Raw genomic sequence first — 22369 nt, 5'->3', positions numbered from 1 at the left:
CACACAAAGAGAAAACAACTCACTACACTTGTGAGCATCTTAGAGCAGCAGTTTTCAACTCACGGCATGCTGAGAAGGCACTAAAATTGTCAAGGCGCAGCGCCAGCTTTTGGACCATTGACAAGGCACACCTCACTGTTGTCAAGGGCTCGTGTCCCCCAGTGGCCCTACTAATAAGTGACCCTCCCCAAAACTCCCCTGGCACACCAGTGGACTACTCGTGGCACATGCCAGCGTGCCGCTGACCTTAGAGTGAAGGGATTATTTCCTTCCTCAGCCAACTTGTACTAGGGCCCCTGTTTAAAAACTGAGCCTCCCACAGAAAACACTCCAGTCCTGCCTTCCTCCTGACTCCCACCGTGCAAAGTAAGAACATCCCTGCTTTCCACCCCCTGCCTTTCCTTGCACGCGGAACTCAACGCGCAGGGCTGGTGTTTCCTCCGGAGGGACGGACCCAGGGAGCCGCTGTGGAGGGGGGAGCATATTCGCCGACGGACACACAGGAGTCTACGCTCGAGAGGGAACCCCGCAAGAGTTGAAAAGGGCTTTGGGGCGCGCGCGACCTTTGGCGCGAGGCAGCGCGACGGGCACGCGCCGCAGGGCGAGGGACTTCTCAGCCCCATTCACTCCGGGCGGGCGGTCTGGGTAGGGCGCGCGCGCTGCAGGGAGATGAATCTGGAACGCCTGAGGAAGCGGGTGCGGCAGTACATTGACCAGGTGAGCCCCGAGGCGCCCCCCCTGCACGTCCTGCAGCAGCCCCAGCAGCGCCGCTCTTCGTCGGCACTGGGGGCTGCTGCCCGCCCAGGCTGCAATCCTTTGCACGCTTTCCTGGGAGTAAGCCCCATAGGGCACAATGGGACTAACTTCCGAGTAGACGTGCATAGGATTCAGGCTGCAATCCTGTGCACGTTTTCCTGGGAGTAAGCCCTGTAGAACTCAACGGGACTTACTTCTGAGTAGACGTGCATAGGATTCTGCCACTCCTGCACTGAGCTCACCATGCAGGTGACATGTGCTTTTGGCCAGAGTGGGACAGCCAAGGCGTTGCCACCTGTGTGAACATGGGCTGCCTGTCATTGACTGCATGGACCGTGTGCATGTTTGGATGCACCGCTCTCTCTCTGTACCATGGACCCTTCTGCCAATGTGTGCTGGTCTGAGGGCACCATCCTATCCAGCTTTCCAGTGCCAGTGCAGCCATGCCAATGGGTGTGTGCTGCATCCTGTGGTGGGGAGGCAGCCACAGAGACCTCCTCAAGGTAAGGGAACTCTTGTTCCCTTACCCCCAGGCTGCATTGTGGCTGCACCAGTGCTGGAAAGTTGGAAAGGACTGGGCTCTAAAGCCAGAGTTTTATGTGTGGGCTTGCTTTGGTTCCCACTGAGCATTGACCCTGTCCTGTCCAGTCCTGTCCCCCACCAATTCCCTATCGGGAGCCCTGTGCCTTTAATCACTTCATGACAGACAGGTGGTAAAGGAAACTGGAAACCTGGGTGAATTTTAGCTATGACAGTTAGCCAGCCAGCTCTTAAAGACACTGGACTGTCTTCTTGTTGTGTGGCAATATTCACTGACTTCCCCCAAGTTATGGATGTCAGAGTTATGTACAGCTGTGTTGGCACTTTTGTGCAGGTGCAATACATACTTTGATGGTGTTTTTGCACAGATAGAATAATGTTGGTTGGCAAGAACCAGTTCTTTCTTGGTACATTTCAGCTTACCTCTGGACCCAAATCTATACATACGTAGGGGACTTATGGTCCAGTCGTATGGACTCGCTTGCGTTGTGGCAGTGCAGCATGCTTTATGGCTGTCACAAAATGTGATGTGTCATAGAGTGCAGACTGACTACTGCTGGAAATGATGAGCAGTGGCGGCCAGGTGAGCGTGTGAGATCCCTGGCACCAATATGTTGGTGTGGGGGGTGAACAAAACAGTAGGGGAATGGGGGTATGTCAAAGGCGGGAAGGGCAGTTATCAGTGGCAGTGGCTCCACTGATATTTTATCCCCTTTCCCAACCTCAGTCCACCTACTCAGGTCCACTCAGACTTGCACCTGCTAAATACCTGGTGCAGATACAAGTAGACCCATCAGGCCAGTGGAACAAATGTTCCCTTACCTTGAGAAGACCTCCATGACTGCTCCCATACTGCAGGACACAGCACACACCCCATCAGCATGGCTCCATTGGTACTGGAAAGTTGGATAGAATTGGGCCCTAGTCTGTTTGTGCCTTTGCTGATTACATATTTTTTTTCATTTTTCCCCTATTTTCTTTTTCTTCTTTTTACATTTGATATTTTGTTTTGCAGTTGTATTGTTTTATTATTCACTAATAAAGGAAATTTTTTAAAGAGTCCGAAAATGTAGAAAGTACAAAGAGGGTAGTGACTGTTAAATCAGAAAATGAAAAGGTACTGTATAGTGGGGATTTCGTTTTATGTTATAGTAGTGATTTTTAACATGAGAATATATCAGCCAGCTGTGTGACAATACAGCTTGCATTGACCGCTGGCTATGCATACTCAAGACAAGGGGAATCCTGGGGCTATGCAAGAAGGTTGGGCATCATTAGTGTAACCATATAAGAAAATTGTCTGCTATACTCCTGATTATTGCATTTGTGACCTGCCCTTCCTTGGAAGGATAGTTCTGGAACCCTCAATGCTGCCAGGACAGTTCAGGGTTCCTTTCCCCACCCTGCCTTATCTGTACAACAAACCTGTGAGATCAGGTGGAGTAAGATATTGAAACTTGTTTGGCTTTTATGGCTGAGTGGATATTCAAATCTAGGAGTTCTCAGTTCTAGTTCAACAATAACTACCTGGAACTGCTTTCTCTGTTTAGCTGTGTGCTGTGACATAAATACAGGGGTTCCACCAGTGGGTCACAACCCACATTTTGGGAAGCGCTGATATAATCATTATTATCTTTTTCCTTAGAACCACAGGAAAAAGGAATAATATCTTTGTTAATTTGCTTTTGGCACATAATTTGTGCACTCTAGTACCATCTTCAAAGTTACATCATGTTCTTCTTTTTTTCTCTCCCTAAAAACAGCAGCAATATCAAAGTGCTCTGTTTTGGGCAGATAAAGTAGCTTCGCTGTCTCATGGTGAGTAACTTTTGAATTCTATAATCCTTCATCTTTATAAAAATAACTCTTGTATTTCATTAATTATCTTTCCTATATAATATTCATTTTTCAGTTTTTCCTCAGAATTATCTGGCCAGTCTTTCATGATCACTTGAGACAGAGGAATAAAAACCTTTCATTGTTGCAGTGTGCCAGAATCATGGGCGTACAGTACCCTGGTCTGGTTTGTGTTGATGCCACAGTTTTTTGTCATTTAATTCTTCAGGACACAATCCTATCCAACTTTTCAGCATCAATACAGTAGTGCCAGTGGGGTATGTGCTTCATTTTGGAATTGGAGGGGGGTGTCATGGAGGCCTCCCCAAGGTAAGGGAAAGTTTTCCCCTCGTCTTGGGACAGCATTGGCACTTGAAAGTTGGATAGGATTGGACCCTCAGTATAATGTATCTACTTGCCTAGAAAAAGATGCAGCATCTGCATTTGGTGCATAGAACTTTCTGAAACAACAATAATTTATGCTGCAATCCTATATACACTTACCTTGGAGTAAGTGTCAGTGGGGCTTTCTTCTGAATAGACATGCACAGGATTACACTGTCAGTTTACATCCATGAGTATAACATTTTATAAAAGGTTCAATACAATGCTCAGTGATTTTTTTCAGGTGGACAAAGATATGAATTTTCTGTTATAGCTTAATTTATTTGCTATAGAAGTATTTTGATTTATTTGGAATGTGCTCTGCGTATGTGTGTTTGTATAAATCAGTGGTATTCAAACTGGGGCGTTGCGACGCCCCAGCCTCTGGGTCCTGGCCTCTGCTCCATTAAGGGGCGGGGGCAGCCAGGAGACGGGGGAAGGCAGGGGCTTGGGTGCACTTGCCTGCCAGGGGTGCGGGGAGCCCTGCGCAACCTTCGGCAGGGCTCCCCAGGTCAGGAAAAGTGAAAGCGGAGCGATAGCGCCCTGTTCCGCAAAACCGGAAGTGGAGCACGATCACTCCGCTTTCTCTTCTGAGGGGGCTGCAGGGACTGGGGTGCACTCTCCAGTCCCTGCAGCAGCCGTCCCTGTGCGTAGGGAGCCCTGCGCGAGCGCCTGCAGGGCTCCCCAGGTCAGGGAAAGGGATAGTGGAGCGATTGCGCTCCACTTCCACTTTTGCAGAAGCAGAGCAGATGGCTCCACTCTCCCTTTCCCTGACCTGGGGCACCCTGCAGGCGCTCGCGCAGGGCTCCCCGCACACAGGGACGGCTGCTGCAGGGACTGGTGAGTGTATCCTAGTCCCTGTAGTCCCCTGAGCGACGCAATCGCGTCGCTGCCTTCCCTCTGCCCCTGCTGCCCCCCTGCAAAGACTTACTGCGGGTTTCAAACTCCCAGAGAGTTTGAAAACTGCAGATATAAATCATTAATAATTATGAATATAATTGAATATATCTAATATGTACATACATATTAATAGTAATAATATAATCATTTTTAGAGGAACCACAAGACATCTATTGGCTGGCTCAGTGTCTTTACCTTACAGCTCAATACCATAGGGCAGCACATGCCCTTCGATCGAGAAAACTAGATAAGGTAAGAGATTTCAGATTGTCATTTTTTTAGCCTATTGCCTTCCAAGCCTGGTACTGCCAAGCTTTTCTTCACCCTGCTAAGAAAACTGGGCAACAAACTCTTTTGTCCTTGAAAAATCTGTCCTGGAATATGGAAAGTGGCTTATAACTGTAAAGATTTATATGGTATAGTTAAGATGGAAAAACACAAAGATACCATAAAGTGGGAATGAAACCAAAACAACATGAGAAACAGTTAAAAGTGTGGTTAGTTGGGTAGAATGAAATCAATATCAGTGGCCTCCTTCCCTTAAAGGGACGGGGGAAGCATTACCCACCAGTTTGAGAATCACTGTCCTATAGCATAGTTGCACATAATGCTCTGTTCTCCAGGACCATAGCCACAGCATTATAGGACGTATACTGTATAGCTTACTGTACAGTAAACAGGGCATCTTGAGAGTGAATAAATATGAGATATAAGGGCAGAATGCTATGTTGGGCATCAAGGTTTTGATTTTCATAAAGGATTGCACCTTCTCAAACTGCAAAATAATGTGTACTATTTTTTCTCTTTTAGTTATATGAAGCATGTCGATATCTTGCTGCTAGATGTCATGTAAGTATTTGCTTACAGGTTAGTGATAGTACACTAAGCTACCAACATGCATAACACAATTACATGAAAGAAAGGATTATTTTTTCAATCGTTATAGAAAGTGAAAAGCTGAAGTCTGTGGGACTACTGGTTTAGCCCATCCCACAGAAATTTGGGTTCTCTATTTGAAATCTGCAACCAACAAAGCCTCAACACCAAATATCAAACAAAAATGAACACTCATCTAAATAAGACACAACTGAGAGTAGAGGAGCAAAAGAAGACCAACAAAAAGAAAGAGATGGGTACAGGTGACTATTCTTGGGTGCTCACTGGCAAAGGAACATACAAGGATGAATCTGATTAAGAAACAAGGAAAAAGTAAAAAAAATTAGGTAAGCAAGTAGATTGAAGAAATTGGGCACATGCAGACAAGAATAGGAATTTGTAGATTATGAGGGTGAAGAAATAAGGTTTAGATTTACTTGTAACAACTAGAAGTGGAAGACAGACAAGATGGTAAAGCTGTTATATACCAAGACACATAGTCTGCAGGCTTGTATACTATTAAAATTTGTTGTATACTATTAAAATTTATTAAGAATATTTTATTTACTGCTTTTCAACAATTCTCGTTCACCTTGCATGACCGCTTCAGTCATAATGGTTAATCTTTTAACTTTTTCTCTGTGTAGTATGCTGCAAAAGAATATCAGCAGGCTCTTGATATTCTTGACATGGAAGAACCAATCAACAAAAGATTGTTTGAAAAATATTTTAAGGATGAAAGTGGGCTGAAAGACTGTTCCAGCGATTGGGAGTTTTCACAACCTTCAGTGAGTAAAAAATATACTACATATTCACAAACATTCAAGCAGACTGTAGGAAGAATTGTCTACAGTAACAATAATTTTGACATCTTCCACATTAAGCCTTGGCAAAGTCCCATATTTACTAAGATTCCCATGGGATGGGTGTGGGGGGAGGTGTAAGAACATAAGAAGAGCCCCGCTGCATCAGGCCATAGGCCCATCTAGTTCAGCTTCCTGTATCTCATAGTGGCCCACCAAATGCCCCAGGGAGTACACAAGACAACAGACCTGCATCCTGGTGCCCTCCCTTGCATCTGGCATTCTGACATAGCCCATTTCTAAAATCAGGAGGTTGCACATACACATCATGTCTTGTAACCCATGATGGATTTTTCTCCAGAAATTTGTCCAATCCCTTTTAAAAGACATCTAGGCCAGATGCCATCACCACATCCTGTGGGAAGGAGTTCCACAGACCAACCACACGCTGAGTAAAGAAATATTTTCTTTTGTCTGTCCTAACTCTCCCAACACTCAATTTTAGTGGATATCCCCTGGTTCTGGTGTTGTGTGAGAGGGAAAAGACCATCTCTCTATCCACTCTATCCTTCTCGTGCATAATTTTGTACATCTCAATCATGTCCCCCCTCAGGAGCCTCTTTTCTACACTGTACACTATGTACATTGTATGCACACTCAAAAAATGGAATGAGCTTGCCAATGCCTTATGGACTACTACCCCATGGATGCCCACAATGTCAGTGTGTTGTACTCATTAAAGGATTGATTTCATTTTATTAATTTTTATATTTAAGTGTATGAAGCAGGCTATAGTGTGTTGTGTCAGCAGCCAACCAGAAAATAGTCATATCCACCATGGATGAAATGCTTTTTACTTTTTAGGTTTCACTTGTGCTCAGACTCAACTTGCAAACATTGATTCAGTCTCTGACCTTCAGCCATGTTTTCCCACCAGATCAAGAGCTCTATTTGCCTTTTGAGGGGGAAGATATATGATGCTCTGGATAATAGAACCCTAGCAACATTCAGCTACAAAGAGGCCTTGAAACTTGATGTTTACTGCTTTGAAGCATTTGACCTTTTAACATCACACCACATGCTGACAGCACAAGAAGGTTTGGATAGCAGTATTTTTTTCTTTCAAAGATTAAAAAGTTTTAATTGCTATCATGGAACAAAATGTTAAATTATAACACTTGTTCACTAGAGATACCACTTTTAAAAAATAAAGAAAAATTGCTGGCTGCTCTGTGAAGCTTAAATTTGTGCTGTCTTAGCTAGCTCAGGACCCAGTCCTATCCAACTTTCCAGCACTGATGCAGCCTTGAGGTAAGGGCCTCTGTGACTGGCCCCCCATCACAGGATGCAGCGCACATTTTATTTTACATGAGGTATACAGTCCATAGTGCTACATACGTATAATATGTGGTTGTCTGTCTAATGTAAAATAGTATTGCTTTTACTGATTTTTCATTGTACCTGAGATGTGATGTATGAGAAAAGATATGTCAATTGCAACAGAGTTACAAAATGTTTTAGTCTGCAGTAATGAAATACAGGTAATTGAGAGCACTTAAGTTTATTGTATGTGTATTAATATATTTAAACATACATAATTATGTATGTTTCCTGATCTCTGCCAAGAGTGTGTGAGGGACAAAATGGGCAATTTTATCCTGGTGTTCAATTTTGTTACTTGTGCCTTCAGAAAAAGAACTTCTGGAATCACTACCTCTTGGAAAACAGTGCACAGCAGAAGAGCAAGTATTGCTGCATTTTCTATTTGAGAATAAACTAAAAAAGGTAATGTCTTTTACAGTCAGATTAAACAGTATCTTGAATTTAAGTGTAAATTGGATACGGTTCTGGTGCATTCATTTTATTGTAAAATACCAACCTCTAATTAGTATTTCAGCTGCTATTTGGTTCTATTACATGTTTATTAGTTAAGAGTCAGTATAAATGTTCTAGTTTATATAGTGTTAATCAATTCTAATTCTTATCTTCAGAGATTTTTTTTGATATATATTCAAGTGTGCTGTGGTGTTAATAAAGAATATGTTGAAACATTTATCAAACCAGCTATAAATACAAGATAGAGGTGGTCAAAATATGAAAATGTCTCATTTTTAGTGGCAAAATGGTACTCATTTTGAGCACATTCAAGTGGTGTGTGGCATGTCGCTTAAATTGGGCTAAACACTGGACAAAGTAACATTGCTCTCAAATAAAAACTGTATGGCAGAAGAATTGCTCTGTGGATGTAAAATAAAGCAAGCATTTCCTTTCCATTCCCCAAACAACTCCCTCCAAACAAAATCAAATTTAAGACTTTTAGAACAAAAGAGGTGCTGCTTTTCATCCATTTTTCAGAGCAAGTATACCATCAGAATTAGGAGGGACTGATGGGATATAGATGACAAATATGCCAATTATGTAAACAGAAATGGTCATATTGTAGACTATGGAGCCAGGTTATTGTTTGTTGACTACAATGTAGAGGTTCATATGTTTTTATCTTTTGACCACCCACTTTAAACATGTGGAGTTTAAATATGTTCTGCTTTGTCACAGAGAGTGAAGTGCTGTGCATTTACAGAGCTCTGCCAAACATTCTGCCCCATACTCAAGGGGATTGATCCATGTGCAATTTTCTGCATTAATCTTGATGCTTGAACTGTAATGTACTACAGTGTAGGATATGTATTAATTTTATAGGATCTTTTGTTTGAAGACTTTCAGACTTCTGCTACTAATTCACATTCTATGATGGTGCAGGATGTGGGAACCTTACAGTAAGATTGTGGATCTGAGATGCTATTTGATTCTCTGTAGAAATTTCTTCTGTCTTTCAGTATAATAAACCTAGTGAAACACTGATTCCTGAATCTGTGGATGGTCTTCAAGACAATCTGGATGTAGTAGTTTCTTTAGCAGAAAGACATTACTACAACTGCGATTTCAAAATGTGCTACAAGCTTACTTCTGTGTAAGTACTGAAATAAGCACTTGAAAGTATGTATTTGAGAATGAATATGTATGTATTGTAGAAATGAACTCTATTTTTGGAGTCATTCATTAGATGGATATATCTCATAGATGCTAGTTGATAGTGTGCTATTTTTATACTTAATGTTTGTCCTAAGGTACTCAGTTGGTATGAGAGAAATACCAGAAGCTATCAGAATAGCTATCAGAATATCAGAAAGCTATCATTTAGTTAAAATATAGCATATATGTATCCTATCTACCTCTTCTTGAGTTGAAGGCACTTCAGTTTATGCAGGGGGGCAGTCTTTGTCCATCCCCACCCCTTAAACCTGCAGTCCTTTATCTTTCATAAAGCCCTTCTTCAGAGGGTCCCCCAACCCCTGGAACAAATTTTCAGGATGCAAGGAATCTGTTGTGTGGAGGGGAAGGCAGAGAAATCCATTTATGTAAGCTTTTCCACTCATGCTCCTTAGGCTAGAAGCCTGTACAATTGTGCTCTATGCTAAGTTGGATTTCATTGGGATACGTTCATAAGGATAGTACCAGCAAACTTTAGAGCAGTAGTACTAAACTGCTTGGGGAGTTTAATTCTTTGCTTTTTTGGCACTATCATACTGCCTTTCACAATTCTCTGGTAAATTGAAACTAAAGAGGAGAGGTAAGATCATCAGTGTAGATCGGAGGTTGTAGGAGCGCAAAAAACTTACCTTATAATTTGTGTCTGCTTGGCATTATGGTTATAACCTAATTATCTACAGATTTTTCACCCACAGTTTTATCTCAACGCAATGAGAAGGGCCCTTTAAATTAAAGGAAAAAAGTCATTTAACAATAACCTTGTTAATGCGAGAGAGAGCAGCAGGCTAACAATCTATCAATCATTCTCTCTCCAGGCATTTAGAACAGCTTCACTCCAAGGGGAGCGACATCTCCCTTCCACCTGAGCACGTGAAAGAAAGATAATCACTTTGCATTCTTTCCCAGCGCTGTGCTCTGGGTGAAGGGAAGGGTCGCTGGCTCGGGGTGAAGCCTTTCTAACTGCTTGGAGAGAGACTGATTGATGGATTGTCTGCCTAATGACTCTTACATCTCAAAGGTTGGCAAGGCTGCTTTTAAATCGTGTAGCAAAGGGACTGTTTTTTAAATGGATTTGCTTTAATGGGATTTTTACCATCCACCTGAGTTCTGAGAACAGAACCCTCATGAATAACGAGAATCAACCTGTATCAGTCTTTTCTTGCAGTGCATGACTAATTGCACAATTTCACATAATATTCTTTTCATGTTTAGTTAACCTGAAACACAAGACTTTTGAGCATTATGTTAAAGATTTGAAATGACATAATGATGGTTATAGTTTTTAATAATGCGGAATATTTGAGGCATTTGAAAAGGGCTGTCTACTCCTACAGGGAAGGTAGTGAGCATAAATAAAAATATTTCTAGATTTTTAAAAAATCCATATAGTTTGAATTTAACTCTCCTGATTACACACAAAACTTAAAATAAATTTTAGCACAATGCTGACCCAATTCACATTGGTTTCTTAATAAGATGATGCATTGGGTCCTTCCACAAGTGGCTAACACACATGTCGGCAGCTGGCAAAGCCCTTGCCAGCTTTGAGCACTTTGAGCCTTTATTTTCTCCTTGCCTGGAAAAATGTCCATCTATCACCTCTTACATCTTCACACTGCCTGTATTACTTATTCATTTTAGCAGTCAACCCCTAAGTTGGGATTCCAGATCTAGGTTCATGATGAAAACACATCTGGTGCTGGGAATGAGTGGGAATTGCAGAGAGAAAATGGTGATGAGGGAAGTGTTAAGCATCCCTTTTCTCACATACTGACTTTTCCCTGTAATCTCCTGCTGTTGCACCACCACTTGCCTCAATGCAGCAGCAGCCTGACTTCCTAGAGAGTCAGCAGCCAACAGATATTTAGTTCTTCCCCTCAAAAATTCAGTGGATGATGAATAAAAATAGAAGCTGAAGGTAGGTAAAGCTATTTGAAATGATAGTCTGTTTAGTGTGAGCTTTTTGGAGAATATGAAGGACACAAAATTCACAATTTTACAGTATGTTACAGCAATGATTTACCTTAGTGACTTAATGAAAATGGGGGGGGGGTCTTTTTGGGGTTATTTTTAGAGTAATGGAAAAGGATCCTTTCCATGCCAGTTGTTTACCTGTGCATATTGGGACTCTTGTGGAGCTGAATAAAGCAAACGGTGAGATTATTTTAAAATACAGTTTAAAAACTGAATGTAAATATTTGTAGAATGATGACTGTTAACATTTCAGAGTTTAATATAAAATTTAAAGTGCAGATGTACAGTTTGACAGGAAGAATTCCCTGTCTGGAAGAAAAACAGTGATTAGATTCCTGTATTGGTATTATTAGTTTACATCTCACCCATTCATGCATTGGCTCAAAATTGTTTGGGGGATAGATATGTTAAGAAAATACCGACCAGACTGGAATAACTGATAACCCTTGGGCATCTTAAAAATATAACTTTTAAAAAAAAGATAGCATTTTATGTATGATATGTTTTCATTCAAACTTCAATCATTTTATTTTGATCATTTTTTTAAAGGAAGGGAGAAGGAAATTATCTGTTTCTATAGTAATTTTGCTATCCAACATGAGATGCCACTAATAAAACATTTGTCACTGATATTATTTAAACATGTTACCATTTTTTTCCTCTCCTAGAACTTTTCTACCTTTCCCATAAACTGGTGGATTTGTATCCAAATAATCCTGTAAGTTGTACTTCCATTCAGTGTTTGGCTGGGGATATTCTAAGTTTTAGAAAATTGAGTTTGCATATTATCATCGCTAGTAACCATTAATAGCCCTGTCCTCCATGGATTTGACCTTATAAATCCATCCAAACAAGTGGCCATCACCACATCTTGCACCAAATTTCACAGTCAAATTATGCATTAGATCAGGGGTGTCCAAACATTTTGGCAGAAGGGCCACATCATCTCTCTGATACTGTATTGGGGACCGGGGGGGGGAATTAATTTACATCTCAAATTTGAATAAATTTACATAAACGAATATATTAGAGATGGAACATATAAATGAATGAAGGTCTTGCAATAGCTCAAGGCCTATAAAAGGCCTTGCACAAAGCAAGGCCAGCCTTTCCTTTACTGCCTCTGCTGCATCACAGACATGAAACAGCAAGCAGTGGAGGGTGCCCTTGTCCCACAGCTCACGTGGGAGGGCAGACAGTCACCCTCACACTGAGAGCAGTTGCATTGGACCAGCATGGGCTCCAGCAAGTCTCCAGAGGGCCAGAGACTCATTGAAGACTGGGAGCTCCCCGTGGGCCGGATTGTGGCCCCCGGGCCAGAGTTTGGGCACCCCTGCATTAAATTAAGAAGTACCTTCTGTTATTTATCTTAAGTCTTCTGCAATCATTGTCATTGGATTTTCTCTGGTTCTTGTGTTGTGAGAGAGGGAGAAAAGCCCCTCCCTCTCTCTCTTCCTTTTTCTTTCTCTCTCTCTTTCCAAATATTGCATGATTTTATACGTTTCAGTCCTTTTTCTCCTTCTCACCTCTTTTCCAGGCTGAAAGGTCCTAAATGTGAAGAAGGTCTTCCGGCCCTCTGGTTCTTTTTTGTTGCCCTCTTTTGTACCTTTTCCAGATCTACAATTTCCTGCTGTGGTGATCAGAACTGTACACAGTATTCCAGATTGGGCCATGTATAGATTTGCAGCCCGTAGGATCCCCATCCGGTCCCCAGGGGGTCCCCCCATGTCCAGTGGGTATCCGGCCCTCACCTCAGCCTGCACTGGCCCGATTCACAAACTCCTGGTCTGGCTTTCCCTCACTGCCGCTGAGCTTCGCACCCGCAAAGTTAAGCAACAGTGAAGGAAAGACAAGCCCAGTGTGCAGCAGGGCCTCTTATATTGGAAAGGTAACGTGAGACTTGCAGGTCTCGCACTGGTTCAAGCCTTGCAAGTTTTGCGTTACTTCCCACTGTAAAAGGCTCTGCGTGCATGCTGGGCCCATCTTTCCCTGCCTGGCCGGTTGAGGGCAGGGGCCAGGCCGGCAGGCAGGCAGGGAGTTAATCTTCCACTGGAGCAAAAGTCTCTTTCTCTGGAGCAAGCTACTTTGGATGCTGCTGAGCATTTAATAAGACCATTGTGAGTTAATAGGACCATCAATGCAAACATCTATTGATTTCAGAAGGTGTGTAAGTGAGTGAAAGTGAGAGTGAGAACTTTTATTTTTGGCCAGTTATGGGATCAGTTTTCTTAGAAAACTTTCATATTACCAGTGGACAGGAGCCAGAAAACAGACAACAGTTCTTTATATCTAGCAGGGCTTTAGAATAAAGGTTAGTCCTCCATGCCACATAGCAAACTACCTTTGAAACCCAAGGAAACTGCAAAAGCAGTTGATGATGTGGTATGGAAGGTTCTGTATTCAAAGAGCAAAAGTTCTGCTGGGTATATGCAAGCCGTGACTAGAGTAGTTCTTTGGATACTGGGTGAAATCTCCAGTAAGTAGCATGAAGCTTATAAAATTGTATAGTGCCTGACCCTGTGTTTGCATAAATAGCAAGTGGCTTTGCCTAAGGTTTGGGTTCATTTGAATTGTTAACTTTTTAAAATTTCTTTAACATCATATTAGGCTACAACTTTGTACATATTAGGCTACAACCTTGAGGGTGTAAGCCTCATTGAACATAGTAGGAGTAAACATGTATATGATTGGGCTGTTGATAATCTCCTATATATTTAACATGACTGCATTTCTGTTTGGTGACTAGGTCTCCTGGTTTGCCGTAGGGTGCTATTATCTCATGGTTGGCCATAAAAATGAGCATGCCAGAAGGTATCTTAGGTAAGTTTTGGTTTACAAACCCTAAGACTAAGTAAGGACCCAATTCTGTCCAGCTTTCCAGTGCTAATGCAACTCCAAGGTAAGGGAAGAAACATTCCCTTACCTTGAGAAGGCTTCTGTAACTAACCCCCCCCCCCCCCACTGCAGAATGCAGCGTGTCTCCTATAGGCATGGCTGCATCGGTGGGTTGGGCTCACAATTTAATAAGTTCAAAAAGGAGGTACAATTTTTAACTCGGAGACCTTGATGAAATAAGCTGAAGGACTATAATGAACATATTTCATTAATCCTTATTTCAAGGGTCTGATTCTTATGTTCCAGCAAAGCCACTACACTCGAGAGAACATATGGGCCAGCATGGATAGCATATGGACACTCGTTTGCTGTTGAAAGTGAGCATGATCAAGCAATGGCTGCTTACTTCACAGCAGCCCAGCTGATGAAAGGGTACGTCAGACTCAGATTGCTAAATAATATGAATTTCACTCAGTAAAATTGTAGGATGATCTGTCTTGGGGACGGAGTAGGCATGTGAGTTTTCCATTCAGAATCAAGAACATGGGGGGAGGAGTCTGTAAGATGTATATTCAGTTCTGGAATACTTTACAATGGGATTGATTATGTTTATTGTAGGGATATATTTGTTGCTCATAGCTGATAACCCACCAGTTGGTATTAGCACAATGTTTCTAATCATTCTAGGGTACTACCAGTTCACTGTGCTACTATTACAATACGGAGGTTTTGCTGTTGTGTCTCTCTTAGCTCATATTGGAAAAAAATGTGTAACTTTTTAAAGCCATCAGTAAAGGTGTTATGCAGTATTGCTGCCTGTACCTTCAATATTCTCACGAGTCTTTTTTTTTTCTTTCCAGCTGCCATTTGCCAATGCTTTATATTGGATTGGAGTATGGCTTGACTAACAACTCAAAATTAGCTGAACGATTTTTCAGTCAAGCTCTATGTATTGCACCTGAAGATCCATTTGTTATGCATGAAGTTGGGGTAGTTGCATTTCAGAATGGAGAGTATGTTTCTTTTGTTATGAATTGCCTTTCTAGATCATCGATTTTCAATCTTTTTTATCTCATGGGGAGAGAGAGAGAGAGACCTGACAGTTACACCACTTGTCACAGTGGCTGATAACTTTGTTCAGCATATACATTTTTTCCTCCAGTGACCAGATAAGAGTTCTTTTAAAACCAGTTAACTACTTATCATATTTGGTATCTCATGAAAACTCTTCTTACATTGATACAGTGCACATATTAAAACATATCACTGGAAAATTGAAATGAAAGCTGTTATAGGCACTCTAACGTTGCATGCTAATGACATTCTCTTCACAAAGACTGGAAAAAAATTATCTCCGTTTGTAATAAAACTGACAGACGAATAATTTTTCAGGGACATTAGTTAAAAGACCTGGATCAATAAGTGCTCTTTGTCTTAATGGCTTCTTTTCTTTCAGTTGGAAAACTGCGGAAAAGTGGTTTCTTGATGCATTAGAGAAGATTAAAGCCATTGGAAATGAGGTATTGTAATTATACCTTTAAACTTTATTTAATATAGTTGAGTACAATTCTACCTTTTCCAGTAGTATTTTGAAGGTAGCATGCAGAAGCTATGTAACATAATTCTCAGTTGACAAACATGGTAATTATACACAAAGGTAGATACCGCAACCCTGAGTGCTGCATGGCAGATCTTTTTATGAAGCTGAGGGGACTTCATAAGTAGTTTGCACTATGGTTTATACTGGTCTGTTTGAAGGGAAAAAGTAAGAAAATTCCACTGAATGTATCCAAAGTCTTGATTGTACCTAAGACTGCCATGCAACTTTACTGTGAAATGTTTTCATGCAGTAAATAATCACATGCCGTTTGAAAGTTATGATTTAATGTTCAACAAATAACCCATTTTATTTGAATCAGGACTGTGAGAGATAGATAAATTAAAATTTGGTCTTCAGTGGTGTTGTCTTGTTTTACAGGTTACAGTTGATAAGTGGGAACCTTTATTGAATAATTTGGGACATGTGTGCAGAAAGCTCAAGTAAGTGGGAAAACAAGCAGTTTTGACCAGCTGTTATTTTAAAAAGTTTTTATCCTTAATTGCATTCACCCCATTTCTAAAAAGTTGTATACGTATCTTGTGATATGTATTATTTGTAGCTTGCATTAATTGTGTATTCAGGAAATGGAGGCTTCCTAAAAATCTCAGCTGCAGTTTTGAAAAGCAGGTTTCTTGTTCTCATGGTTGAAAGATGAAACTCAAAATCACAGAAGCATTGTCCAGTGAATATTCAGAAACTCAAGGGGCTGGATAAGGGCTTCCAGTAAGAAGCTGTGGAACTTCAGAGTCCTTCAAATACCAAGGCTACTGCTCTCCCACATCTACCAACCATCTTTTCACTCCTCATGGTGTGCGCTCGTGCGTGTTTGTGTTTGTGTTTGTGTGATTATGAAATGTTTACCAGTTGTATTTTCCAATGATACTTCCTTTTGTGCTCTGTCAATGAATTTTTAGGCTCTGTTCTGTTTCCCAGAGATTGGAATGGGTATTAATAAAGACAAAGTCATACTTAAGGAACATAAACTGTGGCAAAAGAAATGTAAGAAGGTGATATGGGAGGCCAAGCGAGACTATGAGGAACGCATGGCCAGCAACATTAAGGGCAATAATAAAAGCTTCTTCAAATATGTTAGAAGCAGGAAACCCGCCAGAGAAGCGGTTGACCCTCTGGATGGTGAGGGAGGGAAAGGGGAGATAAAAGGAGACTTAGAGATGGCAGAGAAATTAAATGAGTTCTTTGCATCTGCCTTCACGGCAGAAGACCTCGGGCAGATACCACTGCCCGAATGGCCCCTCCTGACCGAGAAGTTAAGTCAGATAGAGGTTAAAAGAGAAGATGTTTCAGACCTCATTGATAAATTAAGGATCAATAAGTCACTGGGCCCTGATGGCATCCACCCTAGAATTATTAAGGAATTGAAGAATGAAGTTGCAGATCTCTTGACTAAGATATGCAACTTGTCCCTCAAAACAGCCACAGTGCCAGAAGATTGGAGGATAGCAAATGTCATGCCTATCTTTAAAAAGGGAAAGAGGGGGGACCCGGGAAACTATAGGCAAGTCAGCCTAAGATCCATACCGGGTAAGATGGTGGAATGCCTCATCAAAGATAGGATCTCAAAACACATAGATGAACAGGCCTTGCTGAGGGAGAATCAGCATGGCTTATGTAGGGGTAAGTCTTGCCTCACGAACCTTATAGAATTCTTTGAAAAGGTCAATAGGCACGTGGATGTGGGAGAACCCATGGACATTATATATCTGGACTTTCAGAAGGCGTTTGACACAGTCCCTCACCAAAGGCTACTGAAAAAACTCCACAGTCAGGGAATTAGAGGACAGGTCCTCTCATGGATTGAGAACTGCTTGAAGGCCAGGAAACAGAGAGTGGGTGTCAATGGGCAATTTTCACAATGGAGAGAAGTAAAAAGCAATGTGCCCCAAGGATCTCTCCTGGGACCGGTGCTTTTCAACCTCTTCATAAATGACCTGGAGGCAGGGTTGAGCAGTGAGGTTGCAAAGTTTGCAGACAACACCAAACTTTTCCGAGTGGTGAAGACCAGAAGTGATTGTGAGGAGCTCCAGAAGGATCTCTCCAGACTGGCAGAATGGGCAGCAAAATGGCAGATGCGCTTCAATGTCAGTAAGTGTAAAGTCATGCACATTGGGGCAAAAAATCAAAACTTTAGATATAGGCTGATGGGTTCTGAGCTGTCTGTGACAGATCAGGAGAGAGATCTTGGGGTGGTGGTGGACAGGTCGATGAAAGTGTCAACCCAATGTGCGGCAGCAGTGAAGAAGGCTAATTCTATGCTTGGGATCATTAGAAAAGGTATTGAGAACAAAACGGCTAATATTATAATGCCGTTGTACAAATCTATGGTAAGGCCACACCTGGAGTATTGTGTCCAGTTCTGGTTGCCGCATCTCAAAAAAGACATAGTAGAAATGGAAAAGGTGCAAAAGAGAGCGACTAAGATGATTACGGGGCTGGGGCACCTTCCTTATGAGGAAAGGCTACGGCATTTGGGCCTCTTCAGCCTAGGAAAAAGACGCCTGAGGGGGGACATGATTGAGACATACAAAATTATGCAGGGGATTGACAGAGTGGATAGGGAGATGCTCTTTACACTCTCACATAACACCAGAACCAGAGGACATCCACTCAAATTGAGTGTTGGGAGAGTTAGAACAGACAAAAGAAAATATTTCTTTACTCAGCGTGTGGTTGGTCTGTGGAACTCCTTGCCACAGGATGTGGTGATGGCGTCTAGCCTGGGCACCTTTAAAAGGGGATTGGACAAATTTCTGAAGGAAAAATCCATTGTGGGGTACAAGCCATGATGTGTATGTGCAGCCTCCTGATTTTAGAAATGGGTTATGTCAGAATGCCAGATGCAAGGGAGGGCACCAGGATGAGGTCTCTTGTTATCTGGTATGCTCCCTGAGGCATTTGGTGGGCCACTGTGAGATACAGGAAGCTGGACTAGATGGGCCTATGGCCTGATCCAGTGGGGCTGTTCTTATGTTCTTATGTACTTTAGATGTGAAATATGCTGCTAGTAACAAAATATCCTCATACCTTTAATATACTATAGCTTTGTGATAGAATTGTTATTAACTTATCTTTATGTTTATCCTACTATCTGAATAGAAAGTATGAAGAAGCTCTTGAATATCATCGTCAAGCTCTAGTGCTCATTCCTCAAAATGCTTCCACCTATTCTGCCATTGGATACATACATAGCCTGATGGGCAACTTTGAAAGTGCAATTGATTATTTTCATACAGTATGTGTATACTTTGTTTTTGACAAAATTATTTACTATGAGATCTCTTAAGTTACAGAGGATTTCAGTAACACTAACCTTTTATGTTGTAACTTTTTAAAAAAATCAGGCTCTTGGTCTAAGAAGAGATGATACATTTTCAGTTACCATGCTTGGGCATTGCATAGAAATGTATATTGGTGATTCTGAAGCCTACATTGGTACGTTTTCGTTTTATTACTCATAAGTTTTTGATACACAGCTACTCAGACAAGAAACTGAGGGCCAAATCCTATGCAACATTCCAGTACTGATGCAGCTGTGCCAATGGGGCATGTACTGCATCCTGTGGGGAGGGGGCAGTCACAGAGGCCTCCTCAAGGAAAGGGAACATTTGTGGGATAGGATTGGAAAGTTGGATAGGATTGGGCCCTGACACCAGTATAGCTGTCAATACAGTTGTACAATCTACCCACCCCCACCCTGTTTCACCCCTATTTTGCCCTCCTGCCACCCCTCCCACCTTCCCACTGGCTTACTGCTGTTAGCGATTGGTGGGAGATGTGATGATGTGGGCGAGAAGGCACAGACTCCTTTGGTGGCTGGTGCTGATGCTTTATGGGCATCAGCTTCAATGGAAGAAGAGGGCTGTGAATATGCAGTAAGTATAAGGTTGGGCTGTAATACCTAGAAGTCACATTTGTGTGTTTTTTGTGGTGTTCTGTGTTGATGTACATTATGTCTTAGAAAACTGAAACAATTTTTTTTTCAATCTAAGAGCAAATATTAACCTAGAAATTCTATTTTAGGAACTGCAATTAAGGACAAGTTAAGATGTTATGACTTTGATGTGCACACCATGAAGACATTAAAGAACATAATTTCACCTACATGGGATGTATTGGAATTTGATATAGAAAAACAAACTTTAGAAGAAAGTAGTATAATGGCACTGGAAGCACCACATCAGAGGAAAAGTGCAGATGCACCTACTGTATTAAATGAAACTTTTGAAATTGAAATGAATGAGAGTGATATGATGTTAGAAACATCAATGTCAGATCATAGTACGTGATTTAAAAAAACACTAATACAGGTTCATCATAATGTAAAAGGTTTAAGCATTTTTTGGTCACCTTACTTAGGAATCTGCTATTTTTTTATAATTGCATACTGCTCTTAACATCAGAACTGTGCAAGACAGTGACACTATATTAGTTTATAAGAAATGTACCAATTTTATTATACAAAATCAAACATTTTTAAATTTGCTCACTTCATCCTGTGATGGCTATGATTAAAAGACTGTGAATGTTTAAAGTATTACTTGGTTTACATTATGTCAGTTTTTGTCCAAAAGCTGATGAATTAATGCTTTGGCTTTCCAAATGTCTGTATTTCCTGCTAAATAGCTGTCCTAATGCTCTCCTTCCCAGTTTAGAATTTTGATACAATGTTTTTTATTCTTTAAAACAGAAGTAAAGGTTTCATTTCTTTGTTCAACCCCTACATGCATTTGTGGAAAAAAATTTTATTAGTTAAATCCAACTTTTGTCTTCATTAAATTGTTGCCAAGTCTTCTTAACCATGATAGATATTTGTCCTATGTTTCTCACTTGTTTCAACTTTTTGCTATTGGTTCATATTTTTTCTTGACAGATAAATGTGTCAAATGACCATTACTAAATAAGAATTGGATATTGCTGTGTTACAGAAGGTGTAAGGACTGACTGAAGGGAAATTCAGACTGGAGATCAGGAATGTTTGAAATGAAGAAAATTGTTCATGTGAACACCTGAGTTAAATTGCTAACAAATCTAATTTGAAGCAGCATCCCTGTAAGGATAAGTTAATCTGAATGAAGTTTATAGGAAGACTCAAGATTGAATTGGGGCGAGGGGGGGGGGGAAGGAGCATTGAGCTAAAGGTGGAGCCGGAGTTCAATATCTGCATGCACAAGTGGAGCAGTGATAGAACAAAGTCCCATGCATTAGCAAACCAATTTTTTCCTTCTTTGTTTCTGTGCTAGCTTGTGGAGCTTTATAAGATCTAACAACCTGGAGGAAAGACCAATGAAATGTGTGATTTGCAGATTACTGTAGCTGCTGTCACAGAGAGTATCTATCTGCGACTTAGGCCAAGGCTATAGCATGGAATCCACAACAGACTAGGTTCAAATTTGGTGGGACCAACATGTAAGTTTTAACATTTATGTATTTGTAAAAACATATTGCTGGTGTCCTAGGGCAGTGCAGCAAATATAATAGAACAGTGGTTCTCAAACTTTTAGGACTGGGACCCACTTTTTAAGAATGCCAGTTTGTCAGGACCTACTAGAAGTGATGTCATTCATCTGGAAATGATATGAGTGGAAGTGACATCATCAAGCAGGAACATTTTTAGCAATCCTAAACTGCAGTCCTACCCACACTAACCCAGGAGTAAGCCCCATTGCCTGTCATTGTTAAAAGCATAGACATAGTAGCAAGTTCAAGTGGCAAACCTGTCCCCATGGTGCTCTGGCGTAAAGGTCTGCAATGGCACCCCCCACCTACCTGAATCACAATGCAGCCTCACCACCTCCAGGACTGACTGGCAAAGCATTCTGAGCAGTTTCTGACTGTGGCAGGAGCCTCAGGAGGCTTCCTGCATGCTTCCCTAGAGGCATGCAAAGCTTCACACCCAGGCCATTCATTCCTTTTGTTCAAGGGCAGGTCCACTGCTAGCCTGTTCAAAGGACAGATCTGTCACATTTCCCCCAAATGCAGGAACACACCATGGGAGCATCAAGTCTAATACATTAAAAATAAAATATCAAAATGAATGGGGACCCACCTAAAATTGGCTCGTGGCCCACCTAGTGGGTCCCAACCCACAGTGAGAAACATAGTGATGGAACAAAAATGCATACAGCTGCAAAAATACCAGTGAGTGACTCCATGAAAAGTATGCTCAAACAAAATGTTTCCTCCTAAAAGAACTCTTTGAAGTTCCAAAGTGTAGGTATAAAAAAGCTGAGTCAGAGGTTATAACTTTTGCACCTCATTAGGTAGAGAAGCATGTGTGGGCTTTCTTTCCCTGTTGACCATACCTAGACATAGATTCACGTAAGAGATGATGCTCCTTCAGATGTCCTGCTTTCAAACCACTTAAGGCCTTAAAAGTAAGATCTAACACTGTAAATTGAGCATGAAAGTGCATTTGCAAGTCCCTGTAGTTAATACAGTACCAGCATAACATGGTCAAAAGCCTGAGCTCCTGTCTTTTTGCTGTACCAATTGAAGCAACCTGACACTTTTGAAGGACATGCCCAAGTAGAGCCCATTGCAGTAGTTTAATCTGGGTATGACATGTAACTGTGGCAAAGTTACTTCTCCAAGAAAGGCTTCATGTGCTACACCAGCCAGAGCTAGGCAAAAACATTCCTGGCCACAGCCACCACTTGCTAATCCAGGAGCAAAGCCAGATCCAGAAGTACTCCCAATTGTGTATCTGATCTTTTAGTGAGAAGTCAACTTTTTCTAGAACAGGTTATATACCTGTCTCAGGTTGGCCTCCCTCCTGCCAACAGAATTTCTTTCTTGT

General features: G+C 41.4%; 1 protein-coding gene across 2 annotated transcripts; it reads left to right on the top strand.

The window, feature by feature from the left end:
* Window positions 1-499: 499 nt before the first annotated feature.
* Window positions 500-20360, top strand: CDC16 (cell division cycle 16). Of its 2 annotated transcripts, none has more exons than XM_066620065.1 (18): window positions 500-717; window positions 3063-3114; window positions 4571-4668; window positions 5227-5265; window positions 5940-6080; window positions 7033-7192; window positions 7786-7880; window positions 8933-9066; window positions 11221-11300; window positions 11789-11838; window positions 13867-13940; window positions 14262-14387; window positions 14816-14968; window positions 15412-15475; window positions 15934-15995; window positions 18670-18805; window positions 18915-19005; window positions 19594-20360. In XM_066620065.1, the coding sequence occupies exons 1-18, from the start codon at window positions 670-672 to the stop codon at window positions 19857-19859; spliced, it is 1869 nt and encodes a 622-aa protein (XP_066476162.1). In that variant the 5' UTR covers window positions 500-669; the 3' UTR covers window positions 19860-20360. The 2 variants fall into 2 exon arrangements, with proteins under 2 accessions (XP_066476162.1, XP_066476161.1); XM_066620064.1 differs by having other exon boundaries at window positions 3060-3114.
* The last annotated feature ends 2009 nt before the right edge of the window (window positions 20361-22369 follow it).

Source organism: Tiliqua scincoides, chromosome 3, assembly GCF_035046505.1.
Source record: "Tiliqua scincoides isolate rTilSci1 chromosome 3, rTilSci1.hap2, whole genome shotgun sequence".
Lineage (NCBI taxonomy): Eukaryota > Metazoa > Chordata > Lepidosauria > Squamata > Scincidae > Tiliqua > Tiliqua scincoides.
This window is presented reverse-complemented; position numbering and strand designations above follow the sequence as displayed.